The sequence below is a fragment of the Lagopus muta genome, chromosome 4 (genome assembly GCF_023343835.1).
Source record: "Lagopus muta isolate bLagMut1 chromosome 4, bLagMut1 primary, whole genome shotgun sequence".
NCBI classification, from domain to species: Eukaryota; Metazoa; Chordata; class Aves; order Galliformes; family Phasianidae; genus Lagopus; species Lagopus muta.
In genome coordinates this window covers 11718325-11744459 of record NC_064436.1, presented here as the reverse complement: position 1 = coordinate 11744459, position 26135 = coordinate 11718325, and the positions used below count along the sequence as shown (strand labels likewise).

General features: G+C 41.3%; 3 protein-coding genes across 7 annotated transcripts in view; 1 reads left to right on the top strand and 2 right to left on the bottom strand.

Annotated features, from left to right (window-relative positions):
* SMAD1 (SMAD family member 1) overlaps positions 1–20929 on the bottom strand; it is a 103920-nt gene extending 82991 nt beyond the window's left edge. The window contains exons 1-3 of one of the 4 annotated variants that reach the window (XM_048942051.1): positions 20666–20929; positions 17543–17625; positions 11260–11376 (exon numbers count right to left, since the gene is read on the bottom strand). The gene's annotated coding sequence lies outside the window, so the exon portion shown is untranslated. Of the gene's footprint in view, positions 1–644; positions 674–11259; positions 11377–13951; positions 13994–17542; positions 17626–20665 lie in introns of those variants that run through there. The other 3 variants (XM_048942054.1, XM_048942052.1, XM_048942056.1) reach the window with 3 other exon arrangements.
* A 288-nt stretch (positions 20930–21217) lies between these two features.
* Positions 21218–26135, top strand: part of OTUD4 (OTU deubiquitinase 4) — a 29626-nt gene continuing 24708 nt past the window's right edge. Inside the window, exons 1-3 of one of the 2 annotated variants that reach the window (XM_048942045.1) lie at positions 21218–21410; positions 24323–24809; positions 25559–25642. In XM_048942045.1, the coding sequence (XP_048798002.1) occupies positions 24645–24809; positions 25559–25642 (249 nt within the window). In that variant the 5' untranslated portion in view covers positions 21218–21410; positions 24323–24644. Of the gene's footprint in view, positions 21411–24322; positions 24810–25558; positions 25643–26135 lie in introns of those variants that run through there. The other variant, XM_048942046.1, reaches the window with a different exon arrangement.
* Positions 21405–24467, bottom strand: LOC125691951 (translation initiation factor IF-2-like). The gene is made up of 2 exons (XM_048941972.1): positions 24100–24467; positions 21405–21672 (listed from the first exon to the last, which is right to left on the bottom strand). Exons 1-2 carry the CDS (start codon positions 24465–24467, stop codon positions 21405–21407), a joined length of 636 nt encoding a protein of 211 aa, XP_048797929.1.

The following is a 26135-nucleotide window of genomic DNA, read 5'->3' as shown; positions in this document are numbered from 1 at the left end:
TGATTAGATACAGACAGAACATAAGCCTTTTTTGGAATGAGTGCCGTTCTTCGACTGCCATTGAGGATCTTAAGCTATCCAGATGGGCAAGAAGAAAAATGGATACATTTGTCTTATCCTTGTCTTCCTTCAACAGACCAGCATTATCCTGGATTTAAACTAGCCTACACTCAACTGTACTCTCACCCTAATCAGCCAAATGTCTCAGTAATAAGAGTTGGGTCAGAACAGAGGGAAAGAGACGAGCCTTAATTTCACTGGCATACCTAAGTACCCCCACAACCCATCTCCCCATTGCAACCCTTTCAACAAATCTCAGTTGACATAAAGGATAGACTGAATTTTGAGAAGCTGTGTTAGACATTTACAACATTAGTTCTTCAGTAGTTTGAGTTTACTACGAATCTGCCTTAAAACACTATGTAAAAGAAATTATACTTGTAATATAATTCATTTTATGAGATCATAGTACCGAAACAAAATTTTACTGGTACAAGAAAGTAAGGCTATCAGAGAGAAATAAACAACTGCAACATCAGAACTACCCTTCATACTGTTAGGAAGCTACATGTATCCCCCAGGTCATTAGAAAAACATAGCCTAGAAATTATGCAGCGGTAAAAAGACTTGTAAGGTCATCCTACCCGTCACAGCAATATGTTTTGTTCAGTCGCGATGCTTCTTTCATTTCTCTTAGAAGATTACTGGAATTAAAGTAAATCAGAGTAAAAATAAATTACTGTGCGTGCTGCAGTTTATTCACTCTGTCTTTAATTTTATCATACTAATTAGCTGCACTAACATAAACATCAAATTCTCCTTTTGTCATCACTGTTCCTGCTCTCTGTATTTACCAGCAGATGCCATGAGCACTTTTTTACTCTTGCTATAAGGTAAAGATTGTTATGGCAGGAACCCTACTGTGATAAAGCTTCTCTTTGACAAGCATCCACCCTACGGGGAAAAAAAACAATGTTTGCAGCTTAGTCACAAGAGGTAATTGGTTATTAGGTGGTAACAAACTCAAAAACTTAACATCTAAGGATGTCATATGCTAACAGTTTGAAGTAAAGATTTTCAGGAGCCTAGGATTAGTCACAACTATTTTCTTATCTTCATTACCCTATTAACTCTGTAGCTAGCTACTACGTATGTAGAAATATACTTCTTTTTAAGCAAATAGAAGAATGAATGTGATTAAGCGATACCATTTTACCAACAGGTAGAAATGAAAAGCATTCCTAACGTCTTAGGAACACAGAAAGGAATTGCAGCTGATCAAAGAGAAGGAAGAAAACGACAATTCTTAAGATTCGGCCAGTTTTGGAAATATTTGGAAATAGCTTAAAAATACAGTTCAGCACCAGTACTTTTACCTGATGGTAGATGGTTCTACTATGAAAGACTTGTTTGAATACAGTGCGCACAAAACTTAGCTTGGCACCTCAGGAAAATGATTGATCTCTACTTGCTCCTCTACCAGTATTTCATAATTGTGTTGTGCTTTTTAAGAACGTACTTAGTCCTAAACAAATGATTAAGTACCCACAGTCAAACGTTCAGTGTCACATTTTGAGGTTTTATGCAGTCTAACTGCAGCCCAGACTTGTAAGTTACATTTTTCTTATGAAGAACTACAGTTTGCATAATTCAGAAGAGTTTTACGCAGAAATGTATTCTCAGATGGATGAAGATGTGCAAATTCCTCAAAAATCAAAGACAAGTGATACCCAGGAGGGCAGAGCAGACAAAACAGCCCATCAGCAACCGAACCACATGAAAGATCACAAAGAAACTCCAAAGCCACCCACACAGCTGCCTGAGGAGTCTGTCAAGGAATGAGGCTCTTGTTCATCTCATGTTGCTGCTGGAAATGTGTTTGAAGACCTTGGCAATACATCTGGCTTGCACGAGTGGTGCACAAAGATGAGAAAAAAACGAAACTGGATTGAATTATATGCTGCAGTACATTGCTAGTGTCGCATCTCTGCTAACTAGCATGTAATATCATTTAAGGGATCGCGGAACAATCTCCTGCACTCGTTATTCCCAGAGGGGATGCTGATAAACATATCCACCGTTTATATACAAAGTCTACTTAACGTGACAGTCACCTAAAAAATAAACATTACCCTTCCCATATTATCTTCAACTACTGAATTTATTTTTTAAAACATTTAGGAAACCTCTGCTTCTGAAAAATGAATATTCAGGCTTAGAATATCAGAGGTGTAAAAAAATCAGAACAGATTTGGTGAAGAATCAAATCCTTTGTTTCTATGCCCTTTAGAAACTACCAGTAAACTCTGGTAGAGTAACACAGATACTACATCACTCGTTAATGCTGTTTTCTTCTGTACAATTGTAACAGAAACACGCCCCTCATCTTAGTCTTTTTACAGACAGATCTGAAGGTATCCTTCTTAAAATTCTTTGCTCTTCTCAGTCAATAAGGAACATCATGTAAGACACACACATTCAGAGTACTTGTCAATAAGCACTCAACACAACTGGTCTTCAATTTTTATCTCTATTACACCAACACAGCTCAGCTAGCTGCACTGAAATTTGGATACAGGGTGCTTTTTTTTTTTTTTTTTTTTAAATGAGAAAACACTGGAAGTACATTTTGAAGTAATTGTTAGAGATAGTTTCCAGCTGCTGCAGGAGTAGAGGAGAGAATGAAGAACCTAAAATAATGAAAACACTTGTCTTCACTGCTTGCTAGATGCTCCCTTGTTTTGTTCACTTCATGAATTTGTAATAAAATGAACAGAAACTTAAATATACAGTGAAGGCTGTGAACTCCTTATTCAGTCTCTGTTTAATCTTCCACAACACATTTTGTTTAAATTTATGAATGACTCATAGCAGTGGCTTCAGCCAAACTTAGCTCAGACAGACACTGTGCATGCCCACACAAATACTGATGAGTCTGTTCCCACTGCTGGCTCGTATGATTCTCACTATCACTACTCTGAGCTTTTTTGAGGAGAGATTATTCTTTGTGTCAGTCCCTGCCAAAGGATCTCATATTCTGGTGAAGGGAATCGGTGGAAACAAGGGACTATATATTCATTTTCATTTATGAGCTAATATAATAGACTACTTTTCATATTAGTCCAAATGAAATACTTGCACCAGAAATTCTACTTCCATAGGCCCCCACACAATGCTCAGATATTTACAGTTAAAAGCTCTCCAGCTGGTACCTTTTGTATATTAAACAATAATCTATTCACATGCGACTGCTTGCTGTTCCACAGAAGAAACTTCAGTGGCCAAAATAAAAAAAAGCTCATTTGCTTCGACATTCTGATTCAAATCTTAAGTCCTCTCTGACATGAGCATCTTCCTCTTGCAAAATTCCAGCACAACTAGCTTAGAAAAACAGAAGTAGTTGCCCTTCTCCCATAATACACAGACAGTTCTCTTGTTTAACGTGCAGATCCTTTGATAAAAGCAGGCAGGGTGCAATCACCCATTAAATACAGAATGTCCAACCTATGGGATCATTATTGTGTTAAAACCATCTACATTTTTAAAGCTAGGATCTAAATTTTTAAAGCTAGTTCTAGCCCACCCCACTTTCCTGAGATGGATTATTATTTTTTTTTGGAGAGGTTGTGTTTAGCCAGGTCAGTTTTGTCATCTGGCTTATTTCCTGGCTGCTCACCTGTCAGCGTCATGCTAGAGAGATGCTGTAGAATTGCACAGCTTGGGACAGACTGAGCAGGATCTCCCCTCTCACCACTGAGCTTTCATTAGCGTAACTAATCCTGGCACCCCACTTGAAGATTGTGGTCTATTATTAAGTGCACCAGCAGTGGTGAAGAGTAACAGTGTTTAGGACTACTGCATTGTTCCATTTAACATCCCTGTTTTAGCACTGGCACTCTAGTTACTCTTCAGTCATTTTTTTCAAGTCAGAAATCTTACCCTCTAGCTTCAAAACCAACTTTGGCTGGCCTATCATTTCTGTGTACTCTCCAGATGTACCAAGAGGGGGATTTTATAACTGATCACCCAACTAAGATCCTTGAGAACACAATGGCATCTGCTATATCAGTTTAGACTTTAGGGCTGCAAATGTGGCTCCTGTATCTTCTGATTATATCATACTTTTTCCTGCTACCCTAATCACACCTACTTTCTACAGCACTCTGACTAGAATTTGTGGGACCTTGGCGTTAACCGAGCCCAAACATTACAGAATGTAACACACTCAAGAAGTTACAGTAAGAAAAAGTATCAACAAGATCTTTAGAGATAAGAGTTCCTCCTATTTATATTATTCTATTAAAAAGTAATGATTTTAAAATGGAAGGGGAAATATAAAGTACTTAAAACAAGCTATTGCCCAGGGACTTTTTTTTTTATTATTTTTTTTGCTATCCACGATCTAATATAAAGGTTCCGTCCAACACCAAGACAGAACCACAACATGACGTCTTTCAATACAAGCTATAGTGGAGATGATGGTAACTAAAGTGAGAAATAATTAGCCACTTACTTTCCTAGAAGTTTAAAAAATAAATGATCCTGCAGACGCTTAAACCTATCCCTGTACACATTTGTAAGACCAATAAGTATACTGATGTTGTGAAGTACTGGATAATCAGTAAGCATACAGAGAAGTTAGGCTAGTAGGATTATTACACTGGAAAACATAAACAGAAATAAGTGAAAAGTGCTCACCAGTGTGGTAGGCTCCAAAGTAATTCTACAAGGAGCAATCTCCAAAAGAGATTCTTCCTCAGTAGCAGTCAGCCCTTAAGTGGGGTCTACAAGAGATGCAACCAGGCTCCATCCCTTCTGATCACACAGCTGAATCGCCTTCATCTGTGCCCCAGGGCTGACTCAGTGCTCACCTCAGGTGATCAACCCAAGGTTCAGGCCCTGATTCAACAGATCCCACACAGCATTTAACTAATCTTTTGAAGAAAATGGGCAGCTTCACATTTGAGCTTCTGAGGAGGCAGGACAAAGTTCCTAAAACTTTGCAGCTACTGCCACACCACCAAACAAGCTTTAGGCTGCACATCATAAAACGATGCCTGGAGTGTAGTGAAACAAGAAGGAAGTTGTTTCAAACACCAGCTGGGCTCACATCATCTGAATGCCTACCAGATGGGGCTCTGAGCAGGTTGGAGATTCCACCTGGGGAGTTAGATTAGTCCCTAAGCTCTGCAGTGGGATGAATGGCCTCTGTGTCACCTCCTCCATGAGTATGAAACCCAGCTGGTCACATCTGGTGAGAATCCTGAGGAAGCTACTGCAGCAGAATCCGGTAAGGAGCTCACGGGCAGAAGGAAAGGCTGGCAGCATTTTCTTAAAAACAATGTTAAATTACAGGGTTTTGTGCATAAAGCCAGCAGTTCAAGCAAGTTATTTCTTTTAGAAATCGTATCTACTTGTCCATAACAACACATGTATTTAAATTTTGAAATGAAACAAAGTTTCACTGAACACTGTGCAAACAGTAACATCCCATATTCTTTTTTATAGTACCGTGTGCCCATTGCTGCAATTGCAGAAATTTAAGACTCTCTTAAGCAATATGCTTCATATTTTGGTATTTAAAAATACACATCTACTCCTAAGTATTTTGCAGTCCAAGAGAAGAAAGTTATTGGCTCCTTTGTTAAGAGGCTGATGCTTCTCTCAGCAGCACAGAGAAAAGAAAACTGAACTCCTATAGGGCTTACAGAAGCATGGCTACACAGACAAAAATTGGACACACACTCAAGAAAAGAATACTTAGGCAACTGAAATCAATACAGGGAGTCAAAGATATTCTCCTTTTTTCTGTCTCAAACTCCAGAATGGAATTATTTAAGCCATTTGACATCAATTCACCAAAAACATCAACTGACAAATTTTATGAAACATGACATGTTTGTATGAAGGTTGAGAGTGAGCTGAAAAATTCAACGATTAAAAAAGTAACGAGGGGAATAATGTCTTATTTCAACCAAGAGATGACATTGTGCCTTAATTTTCTGAAATTATTCCCGTCCTGAAACAAAGCAGGGGAAAAATGCTGATGGCTCTCAAAGGGAATAAAGCGGTACACAACTAGGAGAAAGAACCGAAGGGAACAGAACAGCAAAACTGCTCAGGAAATGATCCAGATATGGACTGCAGACCCATTTGGTAAATTGAGAAGAAAATTTCACATCCCCAAAATCGAAGTGTTTCCTTACACAGATGGAAGACTATCAGTTACTCGTAAGATAGGAAGACTGCAATGAGTCCAGTCCAAATCTTAATGATGAAATCAAAATCTCTACATACAACACATTTCCATTAATGTCAATTGTTAGTGATGCTAATTACTGCAGATAACCGTGGAGACAGACACATGCAGCCTTCAAGAAGGTGTGGTACCTCTTAGGCTATTCTTTATTGGCAACCTTTCTTTAGCAAACTCCGTCAGGCACATCCTGAGGCAGGAGCAGACCTTAGCGTCAAGTTTACAAAGGTGCTCCAGCTTAGAGCTAACATCACTCAGAAAGGACTTGGTACAGACCAGCACATCTGGATCACAGATGACTCCAGCAGCACACTCACTTCAAAGACTGCGATAGGACACTGAGATCCAGAATGATAGGTCATCAAAAAGAGACTAAGAGAGAGCTCAATTACTATAAGAGAAGGGATACAGGATATAAACGTAGGGGAATCTAAATGGGTTAATAATACGTGAGAGGATAAACTCAGTTACGCTTCATCTATAACTGAGCTTTCTTAGTCTTTTGTCTCAGTAGACAGGAAATACGGAGCTTTTTACTGAAGTATTCAAAAATTTTATTTTCTGTATGATTCACATGATAACACATTTGCTTTTGTTTGTTTTTATCTCTGTTCTTTTACTAATTACAGTACTTTGAACAAGGAAATAAATGCAACTTTACAGGAGTTAGTAGCAATGAGGTGTCTGCTAGTAAAAAAAAGTAAATTTCAGGGCAAGAATTCTGCAGGGATTTGTGAGAAGCCTTTAGTGAGCTTAATTTACTGGCTACCTAAAGAAACCTCAAGTACACTGAAATGAAACAGAGATAATAGTAGGCTACACTGTGTAATGCCTAGGCAGCAGAGTTACAGCTTCCCAACCTGACCTATCCAAGTTCAGCATGTATAGAATGAATGAGAAGCAGAAATGAAGAAAAGGCAGAAAAAGTCTAAGGGAAGAGACATCACATGGCTTCACTTCATCTGCATAAAGACCGACTAATTTTAAGGAGAATCATATTCTTCCTAATGATCTGTTAAATCTTGAAGTTATTGAATCTTGAACTGTGTAAGTACTGATTACATGAGGGTAAATAGATAAATGTGTAGCTTTAGATTTTTCATAACTGGTTGTTCAGCTAAGGGGGAAGAGTTGAGCATCAGGACTATATTTGCACAAGGAATGCTTTTTAATAGTTTCCTTGCAATCACTAAGCTTCTTAATCTCCTTTTAAGAGATCTTTTTAAAAATTTTCATAAAGATTCCTGAAAAGCAGTTTTATCAATATGGAGGCACATCACTGAAGAAACTGTATTCCTACTTTACTGAAAGCTTACATTTACCTGTAAGATCACTGCTGTCACAAGAACAAGCTACGACCACAAAAAGGGAATCTTGTATGTTGCATTCATCTCATCGTATTGCATTCAGCTAAACACATAGAAATGCCTGTAATTTTAACTATCTCCTCAACTTCTTCCTGAATGAGCCTAGCATTACTTCCAATCCAGTCCAATTTTTTGTTTAGGTGCATGGAAATTGAAGGAAACAAGGTAATATGCTAATTCTTAAGGAGGTAGCATTTCTTCTAGAATTTCTACATACAATGTATTCTTCTCTGTCCCTTCTTGCTTCATTAATATTAATAAAAACTTGTGCGTTCAAAACATTTATAATACTGAATTACATTAGTCAGTGGCTCTAATTATGTTATGTCTTGAATTCAAAATTGACTCCTAGCCTTACTCATTTTACCAGGTTTAAATAAGAATGATTCATCATTTACAGAAAGCACATCACATAAGTTACACTGTTTCACAATAGAGCATACTGCCTGGATGGAAACTACAGACAGAGAGGACTTTCTATCCCTAGTTTGAAATTAAATTTAGACAACTACAGCAATCACATGAGTTCTGACTTGAATGAGAACAGAAAACATCATCACGTTTTTGACGTTCTACACTAATAATAGTCTGGGATTGGCTTTAAAAAGATATGGCTGTGCTTAGGATGGGTGTGAAGCCTGAGTATAAGTGCTGTAAATAAAAGCTTTGTGGGTTTACTCTCTTTTATAGCCTGTCTTATTCCTCGTGAGGAAAATTTAATCCATATGTAGTAAATACAATGGCTTTGCAATTCTAATGAAAAGAGTAAGCTACAAGCAAATTATTACAGCACCAAAAGCCTGGCACATTGAGCTGTGCACTGTGGCTTACAGACGCGATTCCAATAATAGTAAGTGAGCTCATCCTTAGTGTAGATTATTCATTAGGGAGAGGATAATGTAAGTGATATGATCATTACATCACCTTTTCCTCTACATTATTCGCACTACAGCTGACAGGAAAAACATTTCTCAATTTGAAGTTAAATGATGTCCAAATTATATAGAGTCTAGATCGAAGCGTTCTCTGGACATACATGTGCTTTTAGAGTTTCAATTGATGAAGAATAAAAGTTAAGGCTACAGTGTTGAAATGAATTATTTCTTCAGTATACCTGCTTTCTTCATATTGAACAGCTACTCCACAGCATTACATCCCACAGTAACCATTTAACTTTTAGATAACTGCTTTTAAGAAAAAACCCTTTGGATGTATGTAAGAAAGGCTTGCAGTTGAATGATACGATCAGTTTGATCAGTGTAAATGAGGCCTTAATATTTAATTGAAAGGAAAATTCATAGGTGCAACAAACAGGGAAATTTGGGTTCAGATAGCAACAATAGGGTATTTCCACGATGATGGAGACAATGAATAGGAAAAAAATTCTTGGCTTCTCCCGTGCTTTTGGTAATAGTAGTTTATAATCTATATTCAAGTATGGGATGGAGATCGCGGTTATTATGATTAGGGAGAAATTTATCACAATTAGCAGTGTTTTTACCGGTACTATTGCATAAAGGGAGGAACAACCCAAGCAACAGCAGAATCTCTGAATGTAGAGACCATGGCAATTACAGTTCTGATAGCATGGGTACTTGGGTCTTATTTTTCCAAATTGAACTGCTTACTCACCTACCATCAGAATGAGAATGGTTATCAACAGTTTGTAAAACTCTTAGGCCAGACAAATACAGACATACGCGTGTGTATATCAAAGCTTATTAAAGTTTCCAATAAATCAGGATGTTGTAATCATTTGGCATGCTTACGGGTACATCAAACATCACATTTTTAGATCTGAGCTAAGTTAGGGAAAAGGTACCAGCTCCAACATGTACACAGCAGTCCTGTTTCTGTTGTAGACATTCTTTAGACCATTAATATAAATCTTAAAAATAAGTCTGGAAAACACCAAAATCCTCATTTTCTTACACCTGAGAGTAATTGATTCTCTCCTTTGCATCCTGCTGCAATTAAACAACTGAGATAATTCACTAAAAATAAAAATTTTTGTTAGTAATGGTATTCTTAAGTAATCACCTGATTACAAATGTGCTTATATGAAAAGCATCAATCATTGCAGGACCTTATAAAACTATCCTAATCGTTTTAATATTCATTTTTGTGATGTGGACAAATCCACACAGTTTATAATGGTTGAATACAATCCTCTTCATAGTAAGTGTTACTTGAATCAACAGATTCCAAAATGAAGCCTCTAATTTAGCACCTGGATAAACTGATCACAAGTAGTTTTTGGAGTAGGTATTATCCATACAGGCAACGTATGTTTGTACAAATTCCTTTTATCAGAATGCTTCACTCTCTTTTGTCAAAAGACATGCACAAGATGCAGAAGCATCCATCTCATCACTTTGATACGTGGGAAACAGACACTTTCTGCAGCAGAATGCCTTGTTGCTAGCACTTCTATGGGCTTGTATCTGACCTTGCTGTGTCACCAGAGCACATAGGCAGAGGCGTGCCTTTGCCAGGCCTGCACATCTGTCCCTGCATGACATTTCAAAGGTAAAATATACAGGTTTGCTATAAGCGGGGGGCAAAAACTTCTAGGTGCCTGGGCTAAGTCAATAGCAGCATGGCTGGTGGCTGAGGGCTGGCACTGTAATGGCAAGACAGTGTGCTTCATGAGAAGGGATACACTTTGACAGCTTACAAGCTTGTGGGAACACAAGGCAACTTTTCATAGCAAACTGTGCAGTGTAGATGTGGCCTGAGGAAATGAGGCTCTGCAGTTCTAAGCGCTTCCAGCCCCCTTCTTGCATGACCAATCATTTCCATGCCTGCATTGACACCCTTATTTGTTGTAATACGATTGTTTGTGGAGATGAGATCAGAAACCGGATCTAACAAGCACTCCTACTCTCCCTTTTTTTTTTCCTGTTCTTGAGAACATACCATTGAGAGAAACATCCATAGAACCAAGGCCTGCAAAACCAGGGATGAGATTCTTAGTGATACCACAGCCAAAAAAGAAATTAGTTACCTAAATAAAACTGTTAATTTGATCTCAAATGACCTGTTAAGAATTGTGAGCATACAGATTCTTCAAGCTCAGCAGAAATTCTTCTCTAGCACCCTAATGCTCTGTTTTCCTCATTTAGTAAATGAGCAGTAGTTGAATCTACCACCTTCCAGATGCTAAGGGTGCATATATTTCACAAATGAAATACCAATAGAAGTGGTAAATAAAGTTTATTTGAGCCCTAACTCCAAAATATACAAGTGTAACAGAATACCACACTTAATTAGATTAGGTTGTTAATGCAAATAACTGTTCACACAAGTTCTACACAGTCAACTTGTCACATCTTCCTTTGCAGCCTGACTACCTCCCTATTTTACAGGGAGATTTAGGAGGTTTCTTTCCTTCCCCTGGGATTAAAGACAGTGCTGAACCTTAATTAGCCACCTGCACCCACAGCATGGTGCTGAAGCTTGTTTACTTACAAGGGCTGCTGCACCCCGGGAAAGAGTCAAACTGTGGTGGGCTTTTTCTTTTAAACATCCTACGTTCAGTTATTCTAAAAAACATTAAACATTTTTGCATTACTAGGAAGAGAAAAAGGCTCCTTTTCTCACAGTACTACCTGAGTGCTAGAGAAGAGAAAATACCTGCTGCTTATTTTCCTTCTCTCTTTCAATTGTAGCTTTGCCATTAGCAGACAGTGTCCAACACCAAGTGATTCACACACTTTGTTCACTGGTTTCACTCTGTTCTCCGTAAGATACCTAAAGGGATTTTTGAAAATAAACACAGTATTTAGAATACACACTTTTTTTCCCCAGAATTTTTACTCATGTTAGCATCTCACATCTGAGCAAGAACAACCCCAGGTACTGGTATAGGTTGGGGAGTGATGTGCTGGAGAGCAGCACACGTGGACAACAGGGTGACCATAAATCAGCACAGTGCCCCTGAGGCCAAGAAGGCCAATGGCATCCTGAGGCATACTAGAAGGGGTGTGGTTAATAGGTAGAGAGAAGTTCTCCTCCCCTTCTACTCTGCCCTGGTGAGACTGCATCTGGAATATTATGTCCAGTTCTGGGCCCCTCAGTTCAAGAAGGACAAGGAACTGTTTGAAAAAGTCCAGTGCAGGGCCACAGAGATAATGAAGGGAGCGGAGCATCTCCCTTACAAGGAAAGGCTGAGTGAGCTAAGTCTCTAGTTTGAAAAAAAGAATGAGGGGGAGACCTCATTAAAGTTTATAAATACATGAAGTGCAAGTGTCAGGAAGATGGAGCCAGGCTCTTCTCAGTGACACCCAACGATAGGACAAGAGCCAATGGTGCAAGCTGGAACACAGGAGGTTCCACATAAATATGAGAAAATAAAAGCTTCTTCACTGTGAGTGTGACAGAACACTGGAACAGGCTGCCCAGAGAAGTTGTGGGCACTCCTTCTCTGGAGACATTCAAAACCCAGCAGGGCATGCTCCCGTGTGACCTGATCAAGGCGTTCCTCAGCCAGCAGGGAAATTAGACTGGATCATCTTTTGAAAGTCCTTCCAACCCCTGATATTCTGTGATGCAGAAGTCACTAGCTAGCTAATTAAAATACAAGAACAAAATCGAAAACAAATAAAAGAAGCCTCTCCTCAAATCCTTTTAAATGGCAAAGTTTGAGCAGGCTTTCTATTTGCAAACTCTGTCCCTGAATGAAGCATTATTTAACATTAGCAACTGATAGCAGAAATAATCTAAACTGTTTTCTGCATCTTATTCACCATTCTTTGATAGCACAGCTGACTTCAGAGCAGTACAAATTGGTCTACTTTGTCTTTTATATGTTCTGATTCAGTGGCAGGCAACTACCACTTACGGGCCTGATCTAAAGCCTAGCGAAGTCGACTGGAATGTTTCCAATGACTTCATTAGACTTTGGATTGGGTCTGAAGTGCAGCAATTTACTCAACTCTGAAGCATAAATTACAGACATAAAAAACAAATTATTTGTGTGTTGCTGGATTACTGACAGCAAAATGTATGATGTCAGAAAAATAATAGGCAGAGATAGCCTGTACAAGCTGGAAAAGCTTAAAATACAGACAAAGATAGGGGAATACTCTTTGGCAAGAACAGACTGTCTCAGTTACACTGCTGGTTAAAGAAAGTTGAGTAATTCAACAGAAAATTAAATGACTGATGTATAGTAAAAGATGACACCGCCTGTCCCAGTATAACTCTGCTGCCTGATCACCAAGTTTATACCTGGATGAGATGATGGTCTGTCATCACAGCAGGAAGAGCCCTGAATCAGTAACAACCTGTGAAAAACCCTCTGGGAATATTAAGAATTTCAGGGGCCAAAGCTCAGAGCAAGAGCCGACCATGTGTGCCGACCTTGTGAGCCAAACACGTCAGCTGAGTCTGTTGCCAAGCTTACTATGATAACATTCAGGAGAAGATGAAATTCACTTAATAAATCAAACAATCTCCACTTGAAACATATACTGATGTGTCTGAATTCCATACCGCACATCTTCATATATTCAGAGAGATACAAGAAACCAGGAAGTTATTTCAGCTGAAATAACTCAACTTCTCCCTTGTTTGAAAGTCTTCAAGACATTAGCATCTGACTGTAACTATGTCAGGGAATCCAAGAATACTAAAATATTGTTATAAAGCTCCTATTTGACTTAATCAACTCCTTTTGGATAAGTAATGTACTCTCACATACAATAATCCAATTACTGATGATTAATTCTGTTGTGTAAGAAGACTGATTTGAAATAAAACCGTTTTTTGATCCAGAAAAACCTATTCAAGCAAGAACTAAAATCCTGGAATAGTTGATAATACAACAGCTGTATTATTCCACTTGTATTAGTGGATGACTTCAATATTTAAATATTGATTCCCTGCAGCTCTGAAGAATATATTCACATTTAGACTCAGGTTGTTCTTTTGCTAGGCATGTATACCTTTAAATTCATCTTAGCAGCAATTTAAGAAAAAAATTTCAAAAGTCACATTCATGGCATATTTTTTGAGTTAAAAAGTTAAAAAATAATCAGATACAGATAAAGCACCATCATATTAACTACAAATAATACATCATAAAAGGCATAACTGAAAGACACAAGCACTTTGTTTATAGATTTGATAAGCAAACCACAACAAGTATCTTTTAAAAGAAACACAAGTTAAGGCCATTTTTGACATAAGGTAATGGAACAGACCAACAAACGCAACAATAACAGCAAAGCAGCAATGCTCTAGATAGCAGCAAGTGAGAATATGTCCAAACGTAACACCTACAAACACAAAAACCAAAAACAAAAGAAAAAAAAAAGTTACTTACCTTCAAAAGACCTTAGATACAGAGAAACCTCCAGCAAAACACTTTTGCCTCCAAAGCCAGCCCTTAAATGAGATCTGGGAAGAGCTGGATCCTGGCTCCACCCCTTCCAGTCACTCAGGTACACTGCATGCACCTGAGCTCCCCTAGGTTGGCCCTGCCTTCCCACCGGGTGCTCCATCATTGCTTCAGGCTGTGATTTGGCATTTCTGGTACAGGTGCATATCTTTTGACAAACAAATGGTGCATATAAATTCATGTCCAACAAAAACTGTTCCCTTTTAAGTAATATTTTGCTATTAGACATTATCTTCTTCTCCCAGAAGTGAACAACAACAAAAAAAAACAACTGTGTAAATTATGCATAGGAACTGTAGAATTAGGGCCTGAACCTTGGATTGATCACCTGAGATGAGCTCTGAGTCAGTCAGTACGGAGCACAGCTGAAGTCAATTCACCTGTGCTGCAGGAAGGGGGTGGAGCCTGGCTGCACCTCTCCTAGAGCCATTTAAGGGCTGACTGCCACTGGGGAAGGAGCTCTTCTGGAGATTTCTCCTCTGGAGTTTTGCAGCAAGCTTAAAATACAGGTAAGTATTCTGTCTATTCTTTTCTTGTTATTATGGTCAGCTTTACTAAATTATCTTGTTTATTTCATAATTATAAAATTTTTTATCTTCTAATAACACAGTTATAATGCAACTAAAAAAGTTTTTAACTTTTTATTTTAAATTCAATTTTATTCAATTCCATATCTTAATTCTGTTTTATTTCATAAGAGCAAAATAGAAAATAAAAGGAAAATATGAAAGAAGTGATTAAACCAGATAACACAAGGACAAATAAACAAGAAGTATTGAACATACAAACTTTTCCACTGGTAATATCTAAGTTTTGAACTACAGTAGTTTTTTCTCACTATGTCAATCTAACAAGATTATCCTCAAAATGTTTTTTGTCTCCAAGGAAGAATGAAAAAAAAAAAACAGGTACAGAAAAAGCATACTTGTAATATAGGTCATATCTTGAAAAACATATCAACTTTGAGTAATTAGAAATATTTGTGGAATTATTATAGGAAAAAAAAACATATTTCTCTAGGTTAATTTTCCCCTGCCTTTTGGTACTATCTATAGCAGGTTTATATTACTGCAATTATTATTCAACAGCACTTGTTTATTGCTGGGTAGATCCCATTCAACCTCCCCTTACACTCCTGCTTTGTTGTAGAAGGATGTGCTTAATCTGATGTATTTATTTTCTCTGTAAAATAATAATAACAGATAGAAACCTATTTCATGCTGAGAACTTTATTTTCTTTTAATTGAAAAGGTACTTTTAAGTTTTGTTAGTGAAAGTTATATAGACATTTTCCTACAGAAGATAGGCAATGAGACATAAAGAGAAGTGACTTCTAGTTCTCAAGTTCTGTTTAATTTAGGAGCCAATATTGTTTAGAAGCTAGACTTGGTTGAAAGACAAGGGGCCAGAAGACTTCAGTGTTTTGGGAAGGCTGAGTGATTCACTGAGTCACCTTGGGCTAATCACTTAACTCCTGTGTTCTGTAATGAAACCAGCTGGAATACAGGGTCAAAAAACACACACAAAACCTCACTGAGAAACAGATGCTTAAATCTGGTTCTGTTCTCCAAAGTAAATACATTACAAGAAAAGACCACGACAAATATGGCATGAGAACAAGACATTCCTTTAGAAGCCTCACTAAATCAGACTGAGAAGCAGCTGCAATGAATGCCTGTTCAAATGCAATGTTGAGCTAATTGCCAGCATAAAATAGACTCCAATATCTACTTGGTTATTCAAGACTCTCTTTGATACTAGAAGACAAAATTCAGGCTTCACAAACAGACACAACCACAGCGATTTCAGAAAGAAAAAACAAGCACATACAAATAACAACAAAAAAGCACTGCAAACCCATGGAGTTGTATCTCATGGAGACAAAGCTTCATGCATACAAAAGAGACATCAAGTTAAACAAGTAAGCTCTGCCAGCATCCAGTAGTTTATGAGTTTTATCGATATCTGCACTTCCTCTAAAGCTCTGTGCATTTTGGGGTACTCTACTGTTCTAATCTGAATGCTAGCTCACACTTACGGCAAATAGCAACACTGTTCCATATAAAGATGCATATTAAATGCAGAATAAATCTAGTAGTTAAGGAATGAGAAGACAGATCCATAATCCACCCAGGTTTCATTTTCAAGTATGTCAGGTACCTCCTGGATGGTAACATGCGTATCATAAAATTTTGATATTCCAAGTGCCTCATCTACAAAATGGATCTAGCAGCACTTGCTGAGAAAGTTCGGTGTTGCGAGACTGAGGTGAGAAAACCTTAAAAGATCTGCAGCTAAGGAGGAACTGCTCATGGCTAAATATGGCTGCCATACTTAATTATTCTCCCTTTCCATTAATGCTTGATCAGCTAATTCAGGGTATCATTGAAAATATTATGGAGTGGAGCTATACACAGTTTAAATGTCCCAGTGTTGTTCATCATCAGCTAAATTAATAGCATCTCTTTCACAGAATACACGAGTTTCATGCCAGGAACACTGTGTGTTACACTTCTGCTCAGGATCTTAAACGCTACTCCTTACTGCAGTACTGTCACTTTCTACATTTACAGCAGAACTAGAGTTAACCACAGCACAGGGAGCCACTTATGTATAACTTCAGCATACAAAAGACTCGCTCATGGCATCAAGCCAAGAAATCTGGGTATTCCTGTGCCTGCACATAGCTGGCAGAAGCAGAATAGATAGGAAAAGTAACCTGACAAATCCCTGCTGCTTTATTTACACCTCAGAGTGGTTTCAGCGCAAGCCTGGGGACAAACCAAGCTCAGAATTTGATTTTTTTCTGAAGTTTCTCAGCCCTGTCTTCTGGAGCTGGGCTGCATTCTTCATGCTTTCAGTCAATATTTCTTTTTTTCTTCTTGGGGGGTTGGGAGGGGAGATGGACTGTGGCCAGCATGCCTTCAGCATACTGACTACGTTCCCTTCTGCAAAATATTGGTTCAGGAGTTACTGCTATGTTTCTTTTCCATTATCTCACACTTGAACGTGCTAGAAAAGAAAAAGCCAAAATGTTTAAGGAGCTATTGCCACCTAGAGGCTAATAAGCTGTAGTACACCGTACTGTCACAACCACTAAGAACACTGTACTGCCACAGCTAACTGCTGAGTGCGTTCTCATAGTACAGGCACCACAGAGCTTTAGCTGGAGGAAAAAAGAAAGTTTTTATGTATCGAGGTTACCTCGTTTAAAATTGGTATCTTTTTGTACGATCTTCTAAAAGGATTTTTTATTTAGCACTGGAGCTTTATTAGTAATGTGATTTATCTTAATGCTATTCATATTATGTAATGTCTTTGCTCTTGCCTTTACTTCAAGGGAAGCTGTCAGCAGTATGAACTGCTGCTTATTTCAGAACACAGGTGTCCAAGAATAAATGTCCTATAGAAATAATAGGTTTTTTTAATTATTAGTAACTTATTTTTTTCCAGCTTTGCAAAAAGACAGGCTCCACAAATCATCTCTGGCCTTCCTAAACATGAAGAAAAACACACCTGGTTCCAGAAGTTCCTGATGTTGTCTTCAGTGTAAGCACAAGGCTAACAATTATTTCCTCCCTGGTAACTCCTCCATGCCCCTGAAATAAAATAATGGCAGAATCAATCAGATTGATTCATTTGTAATAAAATAAAATTGCTTTACAAAGGGAAATGCTACAAAAGTAGCATTATTAGGCAATATGGACTTTCTGTTCAAGCTCTAAGAGAAGTCAAGCAGCTTAATATTCTATTTCAGTTTGCTGAAGCTTTTGATGAGTATCTCTTTTCCTGCAAGCAAAATGGCAGTACTTTCTTCATTTGTTTCTTCAATTAGTTCATTCAAACTGAAAAAAACTGAGTAAGAGATTAAAAAAAAAAAAACATTTATTTTTTTTTAAATTACTGTTTCTATCCATAAGGAAAAACACCCAAAACATCAGGAAGGATGAGATAATATCTACATGCTTGAAAGACTGAGTGATACAATTAAATTCTTTTACTACAAGTATACTTCCATATGTTAATAAAACTACTTTTGATAACAACCCAGATGATTGGCCTCTTTGAAAAAATGAGTGATCTCTCCTGTTTGATCTTTGGGCTGGATGATGAGCACATGCCAAGCCCTTCAGCACAAACATAACTTTTTTCAGAATCCCACATGATATCTGCTGCTGCTTTGGGGTCATAGATGGGCATGTAACAGGGGCATGTCAAGCTTGTGCTACCTATTGTGGTAGGAAGAGGGTACGGATAACATACAGGTGGAAGACACAAAGCAGTGAGAAAACAGGATTCAGTACTGCATGGGAACTATTGAATCACCTCTAATTGTTTCCTGTGAGCCCAGGATGCAGGTAAGCTTTTTCATTTGTTTCTGATTATCCCTTCTCAACATCATAATCTTTGCAGTTATATGCTCTCTAAAGACCAGCCTAACTTCTCTGTGTGTCTGTTGATTATGTCTGTGTACCTGTTGATTATACAAATACTTAAGCTGCACCAAGATGAGCTATGCTCACATTGCGTCTGTTTGCTGTTCCCAGAGCCTTACATGGCTTTCATTGCCTCAATTCTTAATATTTCTTGACTGAGCAAACAAATGACCTCAGATTAACATCTTAAAGACATTTCAATGAAAAAGTATTCCTTGAAGGGGGGAATTACAGCTTTTACCACCAAGAAATCCAAAGAAGGAAAAATTCTGCTCCAAGTTAGAGGCTGCAGTGTGATATTCTAGCTGGTCTCGGAATGCATTCACATCAGCACCATCAAAAGTAATTCTGGTAGTGACTTAAATAAGTGTGACAGCATGTTACATGTAGTCCTTTTATCTCCTCATTTAGAAGAGCATTAATTTATTACTCTCAGGAAATAATTGCATGAACTCAAACAAACCGTTCTGTTACTTTCTCTACTGTGCTAAGATATCAAGCTGTTGACTGTGCCATCAGTCCATCATTTAAGTACTGCAAACATGAAATGCTAAGCACCTTGGATCTGATACGGTATCAAATCTACATGGAATCAAAGCAGTCAAAATAACGGTCCTGATTTCTAGCCTTCTCCAAAACTATGGAGAAGACAAGGCGTTAGGATTACTGTATTTTTGGAGAACAATTTCAAACTGAAATAAGCTGCATTTCTGTAGCCCCCTGAGATTTAATAGTAGGGATGTAATACTGAGACCATGTGCTCTTTCACTTGTGCGTGAAGCACAAAGGTGCAGTCACCTATAAACAGAAGTAATGCAACCATTGCTACATGCTTTATTAGCTATTATTACATTGCTTTTCTGTGAGACAAACATAAAATCTGGGCCTGTTCTTCATCAGCAGAAGAAAAAAAGTTTACACACATCTGTAAAGAAAATGGTTGAAGATACTCTGACCATTAGATATTTAAGCCTGATCTTCCTACTGACAATTAAATATCAGACTGAACTATTTACACTACCTCTGTTATCAACAGAAGTCATGTTTTTTCTTTTACCAGTAATAGTAGGTAGGTAACAGTGTCTGCTATTTATTTTTTTAATTATTTATGTATATATTTTTTTAAGAGATTCTAAATGAAGGATTTAACTATTTTAGAGGTAGAAGTATAAACACACCTTCAGTAAGAAATTGCAAAAACATCCACGAAAGTCTCAAAGTAATCCTAACTTATCAGAATCATGGAATGGTTTGGGTTGGAAGAAACTTTAAGATAATCTTGTTCCAATTCCCCTGCCATAGGCAGGGACACCTCTCTGTGGACCAGGTTGCTCACAGCCCCCTCCAGCTGGCCTTGAATGCTTCCAGGGAGTGGGCATCCACAACCTCGCTGGGCAACCTCTTAATGTATACGTCTCATGGGAAACAATAGTATCACCACAGGTTTCAAGCAAAACTTGGAATAGGCAGTTTAGGATTGGTACAATGGGTTTTGGATAACTCTGATTACACATTTTCAGTTTCTCAGGCAGAAGGCTGACAAGGATCAGGCTTGGTGCTACATTAGACACAAAACTTGTCATCTTGTCACATTTTACTTTCCACCCTCCTGTGTTGCTGTTTGTACAGTAAGTGCACAGCAAGGCAGCCTGAAGACCTTATCCCACAGCAAAATATTGCAGGGCTTGGTGTGAGGGAGGGTTAGCTATCAGCCAGAGCATTGCTCTCACCATGTTCTGCTATTCCTCTGTAGGAACCTGCAAACGAACACAGCAGCACAGAGGCACCACAGGTACTGAGCTGGGATTTTGGGACCCTGAGCCTGGGCAGCTCAACCTGGGCTGCTTTTTTTAGCATGCTGTCTTCAAAGTACTGCTCATCTGCCAAATTCTTTAATAGAAAGAAAGTGGCTTGCACCTTCACATGAGAAAATATAAACCTCATAACTGACTGCTTAGCTAAGAAGCTAGCTGGGGAAGTTTGTTTAATAACCAGGCCGCACTTCAATTTTTTATTGTTTTTAAGAACCAGGCTTCATCACCATCATTCGTATTTACACCAGACAGCTTTCAGTATTTATTTGGTCGTTTCTGTTTGTTGCTTGATGTCACCTAAATGTCTGTTTCCCTCTTCCCTAACCAACAGCGGCTCCTGCCCTGCACCTGTTACCCTGGGCTGTTAACCCACAAGAAAAAAAAGTTACCTCTCAGAAAAATCTCTTTGAAGCATTCCCTCCTGCATCCCACAACCTTTCGTAGTGCAGCGAGTCCTCAGAAGAGCGGGAGCTGCTTCAATAGATACCACAGCCAAAGCAGGAGGATTGCGCTAAAGCAGAAGGAATCCCAATTCACACACGTAGGGCCGCGGGACTGTACCGACAGGAGCCCTCACATCGGGCTCTTATTGTGGGCTGCGCCTTCAGGCCAACTCCCGCCCAAGCAGCGAGGAACGCCCTCAGCCATGAAGGGAGCTGAGGCGGGGCGCGCCGCGTGCGAGCAGCGCTGGGCCGTACCACTGCGTGCTCGCAGGGGAGCGCCGCTCTCCTCAGCGCGGCGTGGCACTCCGGAGCCGCCCAGTGGAGGAGCCCGGCAGCGCAACCGCCTTATTTCTCCCCTACGCGGGCGATGGTACGAGCCGCAGGCGCCCGCGCAGGTGCGGCCGATGGGACAAACCAACGGTGCTGCAGGGGGGGCGAAGGAAGGCGGGAGCGGGGTGGGCGGGCGCGCGCGTGCGGCGAGGAGTGATGAGAGGCGGTGGAGGCGAGAGGGTGAGGCCGGCACGGGGCCGGCAGCGGGCGCATCATCGGGCAGCGACGCGGCCGCCGCGGGAGATTGAAGCGCCCGTTCCGCCACCGCGGGGCCGGGAGGGGGCGGCACCGCAGCTTCTCAACCGCTGCCCGGGGGAGGGAGGGAGGCAGAGGAGTGGGCGGTGCGACCGCCGCTTCACCGGTAAGCGCCGGGCGGCGGGGGCAGGCCGCGGGCCGCGAGCCTGGCCTCGTGTTGAGCGGGGCGGGAAGGCTGCGGGCTGAGGGGCCGCGTCGGTGCCGCGTCTGTGTCCTGCGGGGGGCGCGAGGCGGGAAGGGGGGCCGGGCCCGGGCCGAAGCGGGAGCGGGCGGGCCTCGTGTGACGGTGGCGGTGCGGAGAGCCGTCCGAGCAGGGCCCGGCGCAGGGTGGGGGTGTGCCGGCGGCCAGCCGAGGCACAGAACCCGGCCTGGTGCAGAAAATAAAGTTGTGTGGCTTGAGTCAGCTTCCCGAGCTGATTCTCGTGTGGGCGCTGGGGGTGCAGGGAGGAAGCGCGCACTGGGCTGCCGTAGAAGTGCGGGTGGGATGCCTTAGTGCCATTACTCGGTAATTGTAATGTCTGTAGCGACCAACGGGCCGTCCTTAGTGAAGCGTTCATTTGAATGCCGAGGGTCTTTAGCTTTCGGTGGATAAGTTTCTCCTTATGCCTTACAAATCGCTGAAGTCCTTCAGCGGGAGCCTCACCTCTCCAGAAGCCTTTTGTAGCAGTGTATGCATGGGAAAAGCCTGTGGGTCAGTGCTGCTGCTGGCCCTCAGCAGTCAGTCACAAGGAGAGCAGGCCTCTTGGGGATTAACTGCTACATGGTGTGGATTCTGTGATTTTTTTTTTTTTTTTTCTGTGTGTTCTTATCAAAGCCTGTTCTGTCATGTAGGGGGTGGCCTCATGTTTACAGGCACAATACAGGGCATCTGCCATTCCTCCGGTAGACACTGACAGTCGTAGTGTCAGGAGCTTAAATACTAGAGAAGACAAATTTGTAGGCATGTTAGTACATAGTTTAGGCGCTGTGTGTGACAAATAGAATGAGGAAAAATGGAATAGTCTTCATAAACTCTGTAATCGGACTCTAGCCTGCTTGGCCTCAGAAGCATCTTGCCAAATCACTTGGCTCTTTATGAGAACAAACTCTAGCATGCAAGAGCCTGCTACTTATAGTTTGTGAAGTGGATGTAGCAGTGGAACCAGTGATAGCAGCTGTTGGCTGCGCACTTCTATGAGTTGGCCATTTCCACCTTATGGTGAGGAGTTAGGGCTCCTCCCAGCACATTGACCCCAGACTGCCCATCTTAGCCCTCATGTTCCTGGGGCCTAACAGCTCCTAGTCATATAATTGTTTGAGTTGGGACTTTTAAAGGTCATCTGGCCCAATTCTTCAGCAATGAACAGGGACAAACACAGCCAGATCAGGTTGCTCAGAGACCCGTCCAGCCTGACCTCGAATGTCTCCAAGGATGGGGGTATCCACCATCTCTCTGGGCAATCTGTTCCAGTGTTTCACTACCCTTATCATAAAAAAAACTCTTAAGTTCAATCTAAACCTCTTCTCTTTCACTTTGAAACCATTTCCCCTTGTCCTATCACCACAGAACTTCCTAAATAGTACGTTCTCTTCTTTCTTATAGCCCCTGTTTAGATGTTGAATGGCTGGTCTCAGGTCTCCCTGAAGCCTTCAGTTTTTCCAGGCTGAACAGCCTTTCACTTTCAGCCCTGAACAACTCTCTCAGTCTGTCCTTGTGAGGAAGGTGTTCCATCCCTTGGATCATTATTGTGGCCCTTCTCTGGACACACTGTAACAGGTCTGGATGCAGTGCTCCAGGTGAGGTCTCACCAGCACAACCTAGAGGGTCAGGATCACCTCCCCTGACCTTCTGGCCATGTAGCCCAGGATGTGGTTGGCTTTCTGGGCTGCAAGGGCACATTGCTGGCTCATGCCCAGCTTGCCATCCACTATTACCCCCATGTCCATTTCAGCAGGGCTTTGCTCAGTCCTTTTGTTCCCCAACTTCTATTAACAGTGAGGTTGCGTCCACCCAGGTGTGAGCCCTTGCACTTGGCTTTGTTGAACTTGATGAATTTTGCCCGGGCCCACTGCTTGAGCCTGTCTAGGGCTTTGTGCCCTGTAGGTGTCATGAGGCTGTACTGAACTACTTGCAGTTTCTATTCTCCTCTACAGAGATTTCTTTTGTAACTCCTCCTCCTCACAGAAGCCCAGTTTTGCCAATAAGGAAGTTGGATGCTGCTTATGTGAAGCTGCTACAGAGCTTTCTCCTGGCTTGTAGTTTGTTAGTCCGATCATTTATTCTGTACTCAGTTCTCAGCTCAAGTTGTGGCCTTCTCTAGCCTTATTCTGTTGGCTAAGAGTAACAACCAGAGTGTTCATCGCTTCTGTATTCACTGCTTTTTGCATCAAATTTGGTTCATTTAAGCTAAAGGGAAATTGCTCACAGTTGGTCCTAGTGCCAAGCTTTCCCTTGAGGGAAGTTACACAACCACTGTGAAAAATAAAGGATCCTCACGTGTTTGGGAAGCTTCTTTTTGTGTCAGATGTTGTGCACCAAAGCCTGTTTGCAGGGCTGAGCAAAATGTAGTCCTGCGATTGTAGTAAGCATTAGTAGCTTCTTACTGTTCAAGTAGCTTCTTACTGTTAACAGCAATATGGACAAGAGCAGTGTGAGTGTGCTGAAAGCATTGATCATAAGTAGCTTTTTAGCTTTTTTATTACGGTGTGGGGTTTGTTTGTTTGTTTTTAACTGGGCCAGTTTGACTTACTCTCTCGCACGTGGCTGCATTTCAAACTATTATCTTCCCGTCCGTGGAAAAAAAAAAAAAACACACCCGCGGGTGGGATGGGAGTGAATGGGGTGGGGTGGGAAGGAGCCGGGTGCCGGCTGAGCCCCCAGCGACTGGCGGCGGGGTGCGCCCGCTCCTCCTCCGAGACTACCGCTCCCAGCAGCGCCCGGGCTAAAAGTGAAAATAAACTCCAGGCTGCGCTCCCCCCGCCTCCCCTCCGCCTTCCTTCCTCGCACATGTCCTTTCTCTTTTGTTTTCCGTCCCGCAGGCCGGCTGCGCTCCGGATCCGCGGGACCGCCGGGAGTCGTCGCTCCGGGAGAAGCCGGACCGGGATCCCGACGCCGCGCCGTGCCCGCGGCCCGCGGCCCGACCCCGCCGTGAAACTTTCCCGTTTCTCTCCGCGGCTCCCACATGCGGGTTGCTAACGCGGGGCCGGCGGCTGCGCTTCCTCTCGCCGCTGCTCCTTCGGGTGTCTGCGCGCCGGCGCCCCCGGGCCCCGACGGCTGTTGCTGCTGCCCTTCCGCGGCGCTCGGGCTGCCATGTGGGGCTAGGAGGCGCGCAGGCTGTCCCCGCGGCGCGCACCACTGAACATGGAGGCGGCGGCTAAGCCCGGCGGCGGCGAGCAGAGCCGCTCCGCCGGCGGAACGGACGCTCCCGCGGCCGCGTCCATGGACTGCTACTTGAGATCTCAGGGCTTGTACAGGAAGAAGGTTGCCAAGGATGGATCGTGTCTCTTCAGGGCTGTGGCGGAGCAGGTAACTAGTTGCTTAAAGAAAGCTGTTGCACGTGAACGTATGTTTTCTAAAATACAGACAAGCGCAGGCTAAGCGCTGAGGGAGAAAAAAATACCGCTGTGTTGGTGGGGGGAGAGAAGTGCGGCGTGTGCGCAGCACGTGTTACTCTGTAAGCTTTGACCCCTTACTGCTGCCACGGAGCGTTTGTCAGATTGCAGCATTTGGGTGCAGCTGCCTTGTATTGGGACTGCAGGAGAACGAGCTGAGTGGAAGGAGTTCAAAAGCCCTGTGAGTAATTTAGCTTTGCTTCTTCCTGTTGCGTTCCCTTCCCCCCCGTTTCGTGTTTCTGTTAAGAAAAAAAGCGACGGCGTCATCTTGTGTTAAATACAAACAAACAGCAGTGGGAGCTGTGGTGCTTTGCTCTGAGAGAGAAGTCGAAATGCCTGAGCTAATTATACGCAGTTCACTTTTTAACTGATTGAATTCCTTGCTTCAGATGAACGATGACAACAAATGCTACTCCTTTCACTTAGTGAGTCCACACAGAATTGAACATTTCAAATTAATGAGTACGTGAATTCTGCATTTACTTAATTTTGGATACGTAGTTGAGATATTGTTACTGAATATCTAAACATTTGAAATATTCTTCAAGCTAAAACTAGAATATCTCTAAGCCTGTATGTAGGATTGAGTCTCTAATTATTTATGGACAGTTACCAAAAATCAAAAGCACTGGTCTCACTTGTTTTGTTTTCTCCCTTTGGTAGGTGTTACACTCTCAGTCTCGGCACGTTGATGTTAGGATGGCATGTGTAGACTATCTTCGGAAACACAGGGAGAAGTTTGAAGCAGTAAGTATTTCTGGTTCGTTCGTGAGCGTTTAGTAAAAATCTTCCCTGATTCTTTTTTCTTAACTATGTTGTTTGAGAGTATTGACTGTAGCTGTATACTAGTTGATGCTTTTTGAAATGAGTGCCTTTCCTTAGCTGGCATATATGTGGTAGTAACTCGTTTTCTGAAACCTGGAGAAAGACCTGTGTACTGCTTGGGCTGGGCAGACGTGAGTGGGAGAGTGGAAACCCCAGTGTTCCTTTAAAGAAAGAAAACAAAGTAAAGCTTTTTAAGCTCTGCAGTCTGCAGCAGACTAAAATCTGAATTTTATTTTGGAATGATGTCTAAGTTAATAAAAATCCCCAAATATTCTTGCTGTGCTAATTAATTGCTTTTATAGTATATGAGCCATTTGTGTGATGAGGCTGGTGGGTTTTATTTCCAAGTCTGCAGTTTATTATACGTTGCCATAGTGATTCCCCCACCCCTTTCCTAAACATCTGTAACAAAAAG